Source organism: Carcharhinus amblyrhynchos, chromosome 6 (assembly GCF_965287045.1).
Source record: "Carcharhinus amblyrhynchos chromosome 6, sCarAmb.v2.hapA, whole genome shotgun sequence".
NCBI classification, from domain to species: Eukaryota; Metazoa; Chordata; class Chondrichthyes; order Carcharhiniformes; family Carcharhinidae; genus Carcharhinus; species Carcharhinus amblyrhynchos.
Genome location: NC_137329.1, coordinates 41,237,895 through 41,253,078, shown reverse-complemented (window position 1 = coordinate 41,253,078; position 15,184 = coordinate 41,237,895). Strand labels below are relative to the sequence as shown.

Sequence of the window (15,184 nt, the reverse complement as noted above, 5' to 3'; positions counted from 1 at the left end):
GGGTTTTAAAATCTTAATTTTGTATCTGCTAACCACTTTGACATGATGTATCTTGCCTACTGTTTTCAGCCTTTGCTGTGACCTGCAATATGGACCTCTTTTATCCATTAATATGGACCTCATATTTCATCCAGTTTTCTGAATTAAGCAGCAAAGAAGACTAATGACTCACTTAATTTAATGATATAACTTTACTGTGATTACCTAATCCAATAGTATCTCAATAGTTTGTGCATTTATAAAACATGTAAAGCAAGCCCAGAAGCAAAACGATGAGATTTAAATATCTTTATTTGTAACACAGCAGATTTATATTCACAACACATTTGTTTCTTAATTACCATTATGATCCCAGCTTCTAATATAGTCTTTCCTTTCCATTTATTATATAACTGCCATATATTCTTACTGTCATAAAGTCCATAATTCTTTGTTATTTCAGAAATAATTTGAACCAAATAAGCCTGAACATTTGGATTTAAGTAATCAAAAGCAAATCCAGGAAAATGTTTGTGACACAAATGGTTGTCAGCATGTGCAGTATTGATCATGAAGGCCACAATCATATAACCAATTCAAGTCTGTTAAAAAGGGGATGTTTAGATAGGAAAATAACATAGAAACTAGAAGCAGAGGTAGGCCATTCTGCCCTTTGAGCCTGCTCCACCATTCATTTTGTTCATGGCTGATCATCAAATTCAATATCCTGATCCCCCCCCTTCTCCCATATCCGTCTGTCCCTTTAGCCCAAAGAACCATATCTGTAGAGACATAGAAGTACAAGGAATTGAGGTTAAATAGACAAAAACCTAACAAAATGGGCAAATAGGTTCAAAAGGACAACCAGTGTTCTCTTTTTCCTGTATTCTAATTTATTTTTCATTCTACACTTCTGCACCACTGCATTTGCTCATTTTGACATGCCCAATTATTTACATAAATAAAAATGATTTGTCTTCCCGTCCTACGATCCCACTGTTTCAATGATTGGGATCTAATTCAATACTGAGCAGCAATTGCACTTGGGAACCTCCTGGTCTATATCAGTCAATATTCTATTTATGCACTATACCTTTTATTTTAGGAAGGTTGCCTCAACTGGGATATAAAATAAACCCTTAAAAGTCTTATACTTACAAATCATGTACCATTCACAACAGGGACATGAAGTGTTCTCCACTGAAGTGAAGCACCGTAGCCTTGTTTAGTCCAGTTTGCTTCATGCAGAGCAATGATAATGTTTTTCATTCTGGTGGTAATGGCCCTTCTGATATGAAAATCGGGTGTTAGCAGCTTTTCCTAGAATTCCATTATTTATTCTATAGTGATTTGTGTCAATTCATGCTTCCAGGTGGAATAGACAGAGGTCAAATGTTACAATTTCTATATTTGCATATGTATGAAAGAATCCGTCCTAGTAAAGGACAAGATTTCACTAAATCATGTACTTTAAAATTATTATTAAAATAACCAGATTTAGAGTCAAGGCTATAGTACAACACACTACCATTACTGAGAAGATGAGGTCTTAGTTGGTACCTGAAGCTAAGGCTGGCCTTTAAAGATTTGCTTATTGAATTGAAGTTAAGACTGACATGAAGGGAGGAAGGAAATGAGTTAAAGCAGAAGGTAAAGACTTTAGGTCAGGACAAATCAGAATGCAACAAAGAGGAAGAGATGATGTTGAGTAGTTTATTCAATACTTGAGAAGTTGTAGATCAAGCCCAAGACAGGTGGTGAGAGCCCTGTCTTATCAGCTTGGATTGGGAATGTCCCAGCTTGTTGGGACTCTGTATTGGGTTTAATTTGACTTGATTGGATTGGAATAAAGTTTAAAAAAAATACTTGAGAAGAAAGTATTATCCATTAATAAAATGAGCAAAGATGAGAAAGTGTGCAATTAAGAGAGCATGTGGAAACCAAAGGAAAGCCTAACAGATGCAGTACTTTGGCTTAAATTGGTTTGTAAATGGGTTAGGATACTTTAACAAGCAATTTACTTGTAATTATAAAGATTGTAAATTAAATTTATTTTTACAGCAGATGATGTCCACCTGAAAAATACAGAAAATGTCTTTTTGGATTTGGAAATATACTTGCTTGATTGTGCACTGATTATGACTCTGAACGCACTTGAAAATGGTGCAGTTGTGGGTGGAATATATTGTTCCAACTTATCCCACCCAGTTTACACCTGTTGCAGAGCCTGTCTGACTTTTCAAGTGGGAAGAAATTCAGGCAGCCAATGCTCCCATAGGACGTTATGAATAGATACATATTAGGGCAATGTAACAGCATAACAAGGTCAAAGTCATGTCCCAACTTTAGCATCAAACACCATTCTCTGCTCCAATACACTTACCATAAGTAGTAAAAACAGTTAACCCTTTCATATTAATTTAGCAAATATATACAAGTTACAAATGTAGTTTCCAAGTAAAGTGCAAATACAATCATAAATAATAAATTTAAAAGCATTTTTTCACAAGAAAAGTGTAGCGAACCCAGTTTATCCATCTGGGAAGAAAACAGAGCTACTCTCCTGAAAGATATAGCCCTAAAATACTCAGGAAATGACTCCAGCATTCACATTGGGATCTTGTGCCAGTATCCTCTCCCACTGACCCCACTACAGTTTGTAGGACTAGTAGAAGTGTATCTAATTTGCTGGTACAATTGTGGATGTATTGCTGATATTGAGCTGCCTGTTTCAGGGAACTTTTAGCACTGGCCCTGGCACTAAAGAGGGCTCTCAGAGCAGTCAAGAAAGGGGGAGGAGGGGGGGGGGGTGTTGTCATTTAATTCCTTTCAAAATTCTGCCCTATAATAACTCAGGAAGCTCAACTGAAAAGGAACATTGCTTATTTAGAGTACAATATAAAATCACTACCATGGGATATACACACACTAGTCCCTTCTTGAGACAAATAGTTCAGCAGGCCCATGTCCTGGGTCTGCCGTATAAAATGTTTAGGTAATGAGTTCCAGCTGGTCAAGCCATTGCCTGTTACCAGGGGAACTCATACTCAACAAGTCCCACAGGGAGACCAATCAGTGATTTCCCCATGGATCTTGGAGGTTTACCACATGCCCTATCTTTGGAGGTCCAGGCTGCTTCTTTTTGATCATCTGGAAACCCATATTCCTGACCTCATTTGGTATTCTGGTCTTAGAGTTTTCCAGGTTCTGGCTGAGTCAGGAAAACTGCTGGGAACAAGGAATGTCAGCCTGTGACTCTATTCCCAAGCAAAAACCACCCACCCACACCTCCACAATTCCATGCAACATTTACCTTGCCAAGGGCAGCTGGAGGTATATTAAAAAACTCCTCTGGAAATTGCAGAGAACAAATGGATCCACACCCTGACTTTTCTTCATGGGCTCTGCTGGTCTGTTATAAGTAAGAGACTGATGCAATGCTCCACAGGTTTGTGGGGCCTCTGTCTCTTTACACTTCCAAAGGATGCAGAACAGCTTTTACACCTTGGTTACATAGGTATTCCATATTTAACAAGTCCCGAGAGATCATCAAATGTGAAGTCTTTCAAAGCTAAACCTGACTCTAATCTCAACATCCAATTGAGCTAATTTCCAGCAGGGTTCACTAGATAGAATAGTATCAGGGAGGGTAGACAAACTAACTGCTACCAAGAGGAGATCAGCTAACTCACCATGGACCAAGGATGAAGTTCAAACTTTGGATCTTCCTAATCTAAAATTATCAGGGATATCTGCTGGAATCATTGTTTCTTGTATTATCAAACATAAAATAATGGGCATGATGGCCCATTAAAATAGTAATTCTGGGGGATTAGAGAATGAATATAAAGCAATGTCAAGATTTACAATATTACAATTCTTCATTTAAGCTATTCATTCAATCAATTGTCTTCTATTTATTTCCATTGTGGTTCCATATTCCAAGAAAATAACCTGACTATCCAGGCTTTCTGAATTGTGCTGCACAATTGGGAATACTGCATTCAGCTTTACGAATGCAATCTGGATCACAAAGTTGTACAGCAATGTATTTATAATGCATTGCGTGTTTTGTATTCAATTTATTTGAGGTAATAATGTAATAAATTCCACCTCTTTCACTTAAGTTCTACAGTTCACTTTAGAAAAGAGAGGATTGGAACAGAATATTTCTCAGTAAAAGTGAACAGGTTTATCTGAAACAGGTATCTTAGAATTTATGACCCGATTGATTTTCCTTTGGTTTCAAGATAGTCCAAACACTAGAAGATTTGGAAACGAGATTTCATCCCAAGTGCTTTATCTACTTCCTCCTTGGGTTGGAGAGTATGCCACTGAGCAACTGGTCTCCTGGGATTGGCCAACATATCAGACCAGTGACGTAGCTGATTTCCAGTGGCATCACAGCCAAGAAAGAGTTTTCCAATGACGTCATTCTTTGACATCGTGTCATGATCCCACACGGAGATCACTAACTGCACTTTCTGTATGTTGAAAGAAGAAACAAAAACAGAGAATGAGACAGGCTTTAAAAGTGCATTGCTGACCCTTCTTTTTGACAACTTTCTTTATGGGTCTCACACATATCAAGATATTAGTGTTATGAAATGGACGTTTTTCAGCAGCTAATGTCATCACAGTAGAAGCCTTGTGGCACAGCTTTGAATGCTCCTACCGCTGGGCCAGAAGCTCTGGGTTCGGATCCCACTTCAGTACTTGATAGCCACATAAGGTATGTTCATAACATGGCCAAACAGGCTTATTTTCAGCCTGTGAATCCTTCAAATATACCAGATTGCAGGTGCAAAGAGCGGGAATATTTCCTGCTCAGCCATACTTGGCATTTTGCCAAGCATAATCATGGCTTAATCAAATGGGAGCCCATGGTTGCCAACATCTATTAGGGCATGATATCTGAAGGAGGTGGAATGTTAACACAAAGCAATCTGGATCAGATACAGCAGAATAAAACCTACTCGGCTGTGCCCCAGCTAGAAAATCAAAAAAAATCCCAACTGCAATAATTGCAGTTTGACAATGAAACACAAAATGCCGGAAAAAACTCAGTGGGTCTGGCAATATCTGTGCAGAGAGAAACAGGGTTAACATTTCAAGTCCATATGACTCTTTGGGCTTGAAACCATGGGCAGAATTTTCCCATGCAAAGGTCTGTTACCTTGGTTGGCATTTTCCAGCACTGGGGCGAGCTTGGCCAGAAAAACTCACCCTCTGACTCTGTTTTTCTCCCCATACTGCCAGACATACTGAGCTTCTCTAGTACTTTTCTTTGACTTCCAGCATCCGCAGTCATTTGCTTTCATTGCAGTTTGACGACGTGTTAGCAGAACATTTCAACTGTGAAATACTACATAATTGAGATAAATCCTATCCTCATCCCACTGCCCACATCTATTCAGCCTTGACCAGGATCACTGCAGAACATAATTCTCTCTTTTTTTAATTTTCCACACTAGCCATCATGTGCCCTCAGGATGAGATTGCAAATTTAATGCAGTCAGTTTTATGCAGTGCCTACAGGCTGTAAGAAATATATTAAGACTATTCAAAGTCATTTCGCATAGCAAGCTAACATACAGCATAAAACAGACATTAATGGAAGTTAGTGTGGGCTGTATTCAAATTGAAGCCCCAAATGTGTAAAGTAATATCTCATTTATGGCACTGTTTAATTTGTTCTAAATTAAAAATGATGCACATTCTGAGGCACGATAGGACCTTACTGAAGTGAGAATTCTTTGTTAATCTAAATAGTGGGAGTCAGCAGGCTGCTTCATTGGAAGGCACTGGAAGTGTGTTCACTCATTCCTAAATGGATATCTGGATACAGATGCTTTTTAAGTGAAATTTTGAAAAGCAATAATTTCTTTTTCATTATCTGTGCCTTTTTTTTCCTTTCCCTAGCTCAGGTGTAATGAAGCCAATTCCAACAACTCCACACGAAATTAGTGAAACTGGGCGCACCACTGGGATTTGCCTTTCAGATTTTCAAGTCAAATGAAACTTATCCTTTCAATACACATTTATTCCACTTCTGAGTTGAGCTCTTTTCAAGAACATGAATTGGTTTGTTGAAAGTAGATTACAAGTTAAATATTGTTAACAACCTTCAGTGTTGTGTTGAAAATACAGAAACAATAAAGGTGACACACAGAATGTTGGAGTACCAATGGTCAATCCAGCAGTTTGACACATTTCACAATCTTGTCTGTATCGCTGTGGAGGTGGGAAGGGGGAAGGTGGAGTGGAGCAACTGGCTAAAGGTTAGATAGCTTCCAACACAAGGGGCTGTCAGGGGTTAGTTAATCAGATGTCACTGCATTGGCATTGCACATCTATGCAGTGAGTTGAAGGCTGATAAGAGTATGAGCAAGGGAGCAGTAGATGCCAATTATCACAAGTGTTGAAAGTAGACAGCTGAGTGATAGAAATAGACAAATCATAGAATCCCTACAGTACAGAAGGAGGTCATTCAGCCCATTGGATCTGTACTGACCACAATTCTACCCAGGTCCTATTCCCATAATCTCACACATTTATCCTGCTAATCCCCCTTTCACTAGGGTCAATTTAGCATGGCCAATCACCTGACAGCACATCTTTGAACTGTGGGAGGAAACCGGAGCACCCAGAGGAAACCCACACAGACACAGGGAGAAAGTGCAAACTCCACGAAGACAGTGACTCGAGGTCGGAATCGAACCTGGGTCCCTGGCCCTGTGAGGCAGCATTGCCATCCACTGTGCCACCATGCTGCTGGAAGGCCGTTCCACAGGGAGAAAGCACTATTGTGCAACATCTGCCCCTCTTCCAAACATGCGGATAATTTGTTTTGTATCACCAAAGGTGCTGAATACAAGTACTGAGCGAAGACGGGAAATATTTTCACTGAAGGTGCCCAGTGACCTAAATCAGGACTATGTAAGATAAGATACTGCCGTAATAAAACACAAACCTCAGAAAAGTTTCCATTTCTACTTGATGCCTCTTTCATTCAGAGTATAAATTTGGGGAAATTGTGCCATATTATTGGATGTTTTGTACAATGATCACTTAATATATAATCACATAACATATATAAATGATTTGGAGGAAAATGTAATGGAATTGATTAGTAAGTTTGCAAATGACACAAAGATTGGTAGATTTGTGGATAGCGATGAGGACCATCAAAGGATACAGTAGGATAAAGATCAGTTGGAGACTTGGGCGGAGAGATGGCAGATGGAGTTTAATCCAGACAAATGTGAGGTAATGCATTTTGGAAGGTCTAATACAGATAGGAAATATACAGTAAATGGCAGAACCTTTAAGAATATTGATAGGCAAAGGGATCAGGGTGTACAGGTACACAGATCACTGAAAGTGGCAAAGCAGGTGGAGAAGGTAGTCGAGAAGGCCTACAGCATGCTTGCCTTCATTGGCCGGGGTATTGAGTTTAAAAATTGGCAAGTCATTTTGCAGCTTTATAGAACATTAGTTAAGCCACACTTGGAATATAGTGTTCAATTCCGGTCACCACACTACCAGAAGGATGTGGAGGCTTTGGAGAGGGTACAGAAAAGGCTTACCAGGATGTTGTCTGGTATGCAGGGCATTAGCTATGAGGAGAGGTTTGAGAAACTTGGTTTGTTCTCACTGGAGCGACAGAAGTTGAGGGGAGACTTGAGAAAAGTCTACAAGATTATGAGAAGCATGGACAGAGTGGATAATCACAAGCTTTTTCCCAGGGTGGAAGGATCAATCACTAGGGGGCATAGGTTTAAGGTGCGAGGGGCAAGATTTAAAGGAGATGTACGTGACAGATTTTTTACACAGACAGTGGTGGGTGCCTGGAACTCGTTGCTGGGGTAGGTAGTGGAAGCAGATACGGTAGTGACTTTTAAGGACGTTTTGACAAGTACATGAATAGGATGGGAATAGAATATCCACCCCGAAGGGTAAGGGATTTTAGGTAAGTTGGGCAGCATGATCGGTGCAGGCTTGGAGGGCCAAAGGGCCTGTTCCTGTGCTGTAACTTTCTTTGTTCTTTGTTCTTAAGTCAAGGCTGTTCAAGTTACTTTCATGCAAATTTTTAATGGCTGACAGAAAGAATGTAACTTACTGTACCTTACTTCTTTAAAGCTTTCACATTTGCTCCTTACCTGTATTTCTTCAAATGTTACATCAAAGCTAAAGGATTCGTTAAAATATGGGTTCAACGTGTTCTTTTTAACTGTTGTCTTCTTCTTCTTTAACTTTTTCTTATTGAGCATCAGTCGTATCTTCACATAGGGGTCTATAAAAAAGATAGAGATGCTTCAAAATACTTGTGAAATAAAGTCCATCAGTTACTTTCATGCTCTACTCAGCCTGTCTCAACAATAAGTGGTCACATTTATTTTGAAGGCATCCAACCACAAACCCTTCATTTGGGGAAATGCTGTGTGAGAGAAATGTGGTGAATCTGTTTCTGGACTAGTAGAAGATATTCATTATCATTGGGGTGTGACATGATATGATCCTTGTTCTATTTTTCCCATCATCTGGAGTAATTTTGATTTTGTGCAATAATGTTAAAGATGATATGGGCTCAACCACTCAGGAAATATCTCTCCAATTTTTTTTCAACTTCAACAGCAACAGGAATTGGAAGAGATGTGTGAGAGCTGATATCACATGTGATATTGTCTGACATCAAAATTACCCTCAATGTGGGTAATGACACACATCTCTCAATGGCAGTATGGTAAATATTGGGAACCCTGAGTGTAATTGACCCTGGAGTAAGATACAACAAGATAACAGCCTAGGGTGTGTTATATTCAGAATTATACTCCTTGGATATGGTATTTGCCAAATACTAATTATTACTATCAGACACATTGATGAACAGCTAGCTGTCAAATTTGAATTTCTTCAGCCAGTCAGCAGCCTCCTTATCAACTGGGTGTCAGGCAGCAAGGCTGCCACTGAAACACGGGACAGGGCACTATGCACCAAGGTTTGTGCTTTGCCACAGTTGCACAGGGGTGAATCACGGTGTCACCAATGGAAGCGGTTGTAGCAGCAGGGACCAACTCCAGTGTGATACCTGTTCAGTTTGACCCATTCATCATAAAGGAGATCAAGGCCTAGGATTTCCAACGTGGGATCATCAACCAGGTGCTGATCCTGGGCTGTGTCACTGGTGTTGTGTTACTGGTCCTTCCACAGATCTGCAGCAGAACTGCCTGGTTCAGGCAGTGGCCACCTCGAGATGAGGTGTTTGCTGGGTGGGTGGGTGATGTCTTTTATCAGTGGCAAAACCGGATTTTTGTGAACTCATCCTAGCAATTGTGCTATGCTACCTTTACGATGGATTTGTGGTGGCACAGTGGCATAGGGCAGCAGCTTGCAATGCACAGAGTTCTTCCAGACAGAGACACAGTACTCAGCTACTATTACCAAATGGAGTGTCGTAAGTGTATTATAGCAGAATAACTGGCTGCTAGAAATGTGTTAGCGAGAGAAGCAGGTAACTGGCAAAATATCACAGAAAGTAGTGGGTAATCTGTCAAAATGTTAGAGGAAAGAGAACAAAGATCAGGACAAGCATTACAGATATTAGTTATGTGTGTTAGATACAGTAGCAAACATCCAGCAATATGTTGAAGTAAAAGATATAACCAAGTACTCCTCCTCATCCCTTCTCCTCTCTCTCACATGTACACAAACACAAATACACAACCCTCTTCTCCCTCTTTCTTTCTCTCTGGCTCTCTCTCTCCCCTTCCTCTCCTCCTTTACTTCTTTCTCTCTACTCTGTCTTCTCTGTCCTGCCCTTTCTCCCCTTCCCTTCCTCCCCTTTTCCCCTGATCAGCATTTTCTACTGCTCCTCCTCATTTCTCCCCTGCCCTCTCTCTGTACTTCCCTTGATTTTCCTTCTATCTCTTTCGCCACTCTGCTTGAGAGCATCTGATCAACAAGTTGCCAACTCACCATTATTTGCTTTAAGCTATCATCCAAGACTAATTTCATCCCCTTTATAAGTAGATATTTGCAATCAGCACTAACTGCCAGAGCAACCTGTATGTTGGCAGATTGTTCCAATTTAATTTTATGAAACAGCTGACTTCAGCCAAACCTGCAACCACAAGTGTTTGGAATAGGAACTCTTACCAGACAAACCACCTTTATCCATTATCCTCAGATTTTTAGCTTCTAAAATTACAACCGTCAGCTTGTTCGAAGTGGGAACATAACGGAGGGAGAAGCAGATATCACCAAGTCTCACTTGCTAATGAAGAAACCAAACAAAATAAAATAATCAGTATTCAGACAAAAGCATTCAAGGGAAAGGAAACACAGAAGCATTGTTACTGAGGGAGCTTAGCAACCAGAACATTCCTGCTGGTCTAAAGTTTCTTCAGTTATTTTTGTTTGACATGAAATGTTACCTCTTGAAGGTGTGAAATCTTGCACAGTTTGGGGTGTGTAACTTCTCCTCAAAGATGTCAGCATTCTTTTCTTTTGAGCAGAAAATAAATCTGATCGAAGGAGTTCAACCTGAAATGTAAATCTGTCATTTCTTTTTTTTTACCTGCTTCCAGCCATCTGCTATATATTTGTAGCAGTGTTTGTTCTCACTTCAGATTTTCATTAGTACCAGTTTCCCTGTTTTATCTGTCCATACTATTGTGTTGCTTTAAGGATGTGGAATATTGCTTCAGGGAGCCTAGTTTAAAGTTTATTTATTAGAATCATAAGTAGGCTTAATACTGCAATGAAGCTACTGTGAAAATCCCCTGGTTGCCACACGCTGGCATCTATTTGGGTATACTGAGAGAGAATTTAGCATGGCCAATGCATCTAACCAGCACATCGTTGGGACTGTAGGAGAAAACCAGAGCACCCGAAGGAAACCCATGCAGACACGGAGAGAACATGCAGACTCTGCACAGTCATCCAGCCAGGGATCAAATCCGAGTCCCTGGCACTGAGGCAGCAGTGCGAACCACCGTGCCACCATGCAAACCTAGCAGCTAAAGAAAGGCACAGACTGCAGGACCCAATGTGCCTGCCCTGCCAAAGCCCACAATCAGACATCCTACCACCCTTCCAATTTCCCCTTGACGTTTATCACAAAGCCTCTGATCTCCATCTAAGGTCTCAAACTTCACTCCCCTCCAAGACCTCCAAACTCAGTTCTAGACCTGGGAGCTCCCCACACAACAGCCTCCGATCCGCAGGGCTCGAGTTTGAACCACCACACACCAGCCTCTGAGTCCTCTGATCTACAACTATCTTCCCGCCCAACCTGCCAACTCCAGTGTCAGCCCAACGTTACCCTTCCCCCACTCTCTGGTTTGAACCTACCTGACCCTGTAGTCTCTTCTCCAGCATCCTCCCCACGCACAAGCAAAATCTCTCAATTAGGCTGATGATCAAGTGGGGAGCTTATGTTGAATTGCTGGGAATTTTAGGCTCTACAGCTTGAGAAGAAACTTGGATTTCCAAATTTCCAGCATGCTGTTCCACCTCTCCCTCTCCCCTCAACACCCCTGCTCCAAGTGGGTGAAAAATTTATAACCCCTCTCTTTATTTCAGGGGGCTTTATTTAGACTTCAGTTCAAGAAGATATCAGTTCCACTGTCTGTTGGTGGATTGGAAAGTGGCACCAGTGATATCCAATTTATAAAAGAAGACAAATTTATTCTTGGAAACAAGAAGCCTGTCAGTTAAGCCTGCGCTAGACAAAATATTAGGGCTCCTGAAAATGCAATTACTAAAATTGCTGTAGATACAGAGATGATAGCTGCTAGAAGTTCGTACGGATTATAAAATGGCAATCATGTTTGACAAATATCAGAATTTTTATGGAGATGTAAACCAAGCCAAGGAAGGGGAAAAATGCTGTGCAAATGATAGATTACTGAAAAATACCAAGTGATATGGAATTAGGGGGGGATAGCAAACTGTCTGAAAAATTGACTCAAAGGAAGGAAAGATTGGGCCAATTTTACGGTCCCACTCTCCACGAGAATCATGGTGGACAGATCAGAAAATTTGACCGACTTTTGGAAGATCCGTTGACTTCAGGCAGGCATGTCCAGTCTCAAAGACCAGAAATCCTGCCCAATGTGAGTGTAAGTGAAGAGAATTTCTCAGATTGCTTGGGAATAGGGAGTAGTGTCCTATGGCATTAAATTCTTGTGCCACTTCTGTTTACTGTTCATATCAACACTTGGGACTTTTTAAAAAAATCTGTTGGGAACTCCATGAACTCACACATGAGTTTAAAATATTTTAAAGTATAGTCATTGTTGTAAAATAAAATGCAGCAGCTATTTTTCCTTAAGACCTCGCAAGCAATAAAATGACAAAGGCCAGAATATCTGTTGGTGGTGTTGACTGAGAAACAAGGCTGTATTACCTGACAACCAGGGTGGTCTACAGTGCACGTCCTCAAATTAGTGCCATAAAATCTTCTACTTCCACAGGAAGACCAACCCCAGTTTAATAAAACATCAGGAAGACAGCAGCTCAACCTAGATTTTTATTCAAATCCCATGAAGTGGGACTTGACCCCATAACTTTCTCACTCAGAGGTAAAATTTCTACCATTGAACCACAGCTGACACCAATTGACCAAGAGTTGTGGTTGGCAGAGATCCCTCCCTCGCTGATCACGATCCTTGCAGACTTCTCCTTTCCTCCTCCCACTGTCATAGCCCCACCGCCCTTTCAGGATTCACCCCCAATCAGGCCCCATCCTCTTGGCACTGCCCCTGGCAGAGGTATGGATGCACAGTGGGCAGTGCCAGGGTGCCAGATGGAAAGTGCCAACCCAGCCCTGACCCCAACCATCCAGAGACATCAATGGCCTACAATCCCCCGATGAGACCATCATGTCTGATTTTCAGCGGTGAAAGAATCAACTGGTGAGCAGTTATAGAATCCGGGACTCACTGATGACATATAAATCATGTCATTAGTATTGAAATTAGCTCCATGCCCTTTCTGGGCACAAAGCTGATTTCCCTGGCAAAACAGGACTGGTAAAGTTTAAATTATTTTTATTAGCGTTACAAGTAGGCTTACACTAATGTTGCAATGAAGTTACTGTGAAAACTCCCCAGTTGCCACATCAGGGGAGGTGAGAAATCTAATAATTTTCTGATCTTTCACCCAATCATGCCATCTCACCTCACTGAACAACGGGCAGGACAAGATGGTAAGATCGCGCCCTATGACTATGATTAAAACTCAGGTTCTCGGATCTGGGAATTCTTCCAATTCTGTGTACACGACTGATAGATGAAAAAATTCAGGCTCCAGTCTTTACATTCCACTTATCTCTTCAGAAAGTATCTGCTCCCCAGTAGTTGTAGGAGAGACTAGGAACTGAGGGCACAGTCTCAGAGCAAAGGGATGACCCTTTAGAACAGAGATGAGGAGGAATTTCTTCAGCCAGAGGGTAATGAAAGTATGTAATTAATTGCCACAGAATGCTGTGGAGACCAGGTCATTGAGTGCACTTAAGACAGAGATAGATAGGTTCTTGATTGGTAAGGGGATCAAACGCAGGACAATGGGATTGAGAAACTTATAATGATCAAATGGCAGAGCAGACTTGATGGGCCAAACAGCCTAATTCTGCTCTTACATCTTATTAACTTATTAAGCCAAAATACGGGGGTGGGGGGTGGGCAGTTGATAACTAAATATAAATCAGAGCCACAGGACAGGAGATCTTGTGTTCCTTTACTGCTGACTGTTTTATTGGGGCAGAATCATCCTATGCTACCAACTAGCATCATGGCAGGTGAGGGCGGATACTCCTGCAGGGACATGAAAAATCGATTCCTGACACCAGGATTTGATGATGGGAACTTGCAGTTACAATCAAACTGGTGGATAATGGCGTGTCGCCAGTCATGCCACAGACCATCAGGAAGCCCACATGCATCCCATTGACAGGAACAAAATTAACCCCTGACTGGAATTTCCCCCACCTAAGGCAATCCTCTCTGGGTGAGGTGGCTTACGGACAGGAATGCGGAAAGGGCAAAGGTGAAGTACAGACAAGGTGGTGGGGAAGGTGACGGGGGGGGATGTGCAAGAGTGAACAGGAAATTAGGGTAGTCAAGTGTGAATGGGTGATGGGGGGTAGCAGTTCAGAGAGTTGGGCCTGTAGTGACCTCTGCTGAGCCTTGGCAGGAAATCTAAGGGAATGGTGATATAGAGAGCTGGTGAGGGTAAAGGGGGCTTGGGATCTCGTAGGGTTGGAGAGTGCGGGTCCTTTACATGAAGGGGCACTGAGGGTTGTTGGAGGGCAGACAGAAATAAATGTGAATTATGGGGGTCGGCAGAAATAGGAGGGGGCATCTGCAGTTACTGGGGTGGGCTCCTCAGGAAGGAAGAGGACGGTAATGTGAACTTAACACTGGACAAGGTGTGACAGGATGTTTCTAGAGTGACTTTTGGGAGATCAAAGGTAACACCAGGAAGACATAAGGAGACGGCATGCACAGGCATGGCATCAGCTGTGCTCGTTGGTACCCTCTCCACCAGATCCACCCTCCACCCCCTTCCACTCACTATATGAGCATTGTATGTGGCAGGCTTCAGGACCCCTAGTCATCTCTCTGCCTGCATACTTCAAGGACTGCTATATAGCTATGAGGAATCAACTTGGCATGTTATGAAGCCCTTTTTCCATGTCCCAGTTCCCACTCTGTGAGATCAGTTTGAACAGTAGAAGATTCACTTACCTTTGCAGTGTAGATGAGGTCATTCACCCTTTTCCTGCACTGCAGAGCTGTCCTCTGCTGTGTAATGTTTGCACTCAGCACCCTGGCAGCCGTCTGCCATGCAGGGCTAGTGAGTGGTGGGCCTTCTCCTTCCATCCCCAGGATAGAGGATTGTAAGTCTCCACTGCATTCAGCCATGTTACGTTCAGTACTACGACGTGTTCTGCCTGGGGGTCTCTGAGCCACTTCCTGGATTGCATTTGGCACCTAGAATTGACACGGGGCACATGACCTCCTGCCCTCCCCACCACTAATGAATTCAGGGAAACCTGAGCTGCACAATTAATGAACTCAGAATGGCGTAATTCAGCGCATTTTCCTGCTGTGCTCCACCAAGGGAAATACTCTCACTTCCCATTCCCACCACGGACCTTAGGCCCTGCACAGAAAATCCCAGTTTTGCTACCCAAGCA

General features: G+C 41.9%; 1 protein-coding gene across 1 annotated transcript in view; it reads right to left on the bottom strand.

Moving 5' to 3' along the window:
- Positions 1 to 273: 273 nt before the first annotated feature.
- Positions 274 to 15,184, bottom strand: part of syt8 (synaptotagmin VIII) — a 79,126-nt gene continuing 64,215 nt past the window's right edge. Inside the window, exons 7-9 of the mRNA XM_080190288.1 lie at positions 10,138 to 10,255; positions 8,142 to 8,275; positions 274 to 4,463 (exon numbers count right to left, since the gene is read on the bottom strand). Coding sequence (XP_080046414.1) covers positions 4,242 to 4,463; positions 8,142 to 8,275; positions 10,138 to 10,255 — 474 coding nt within the window. The 3' untranslated portion in view covers positions 274 to 4,241. The remainder of the gene's footprint in view (positions 4,464 to 8,141; positions 8,276 to 10,137; positions 10,256 to 15,184) is intronic.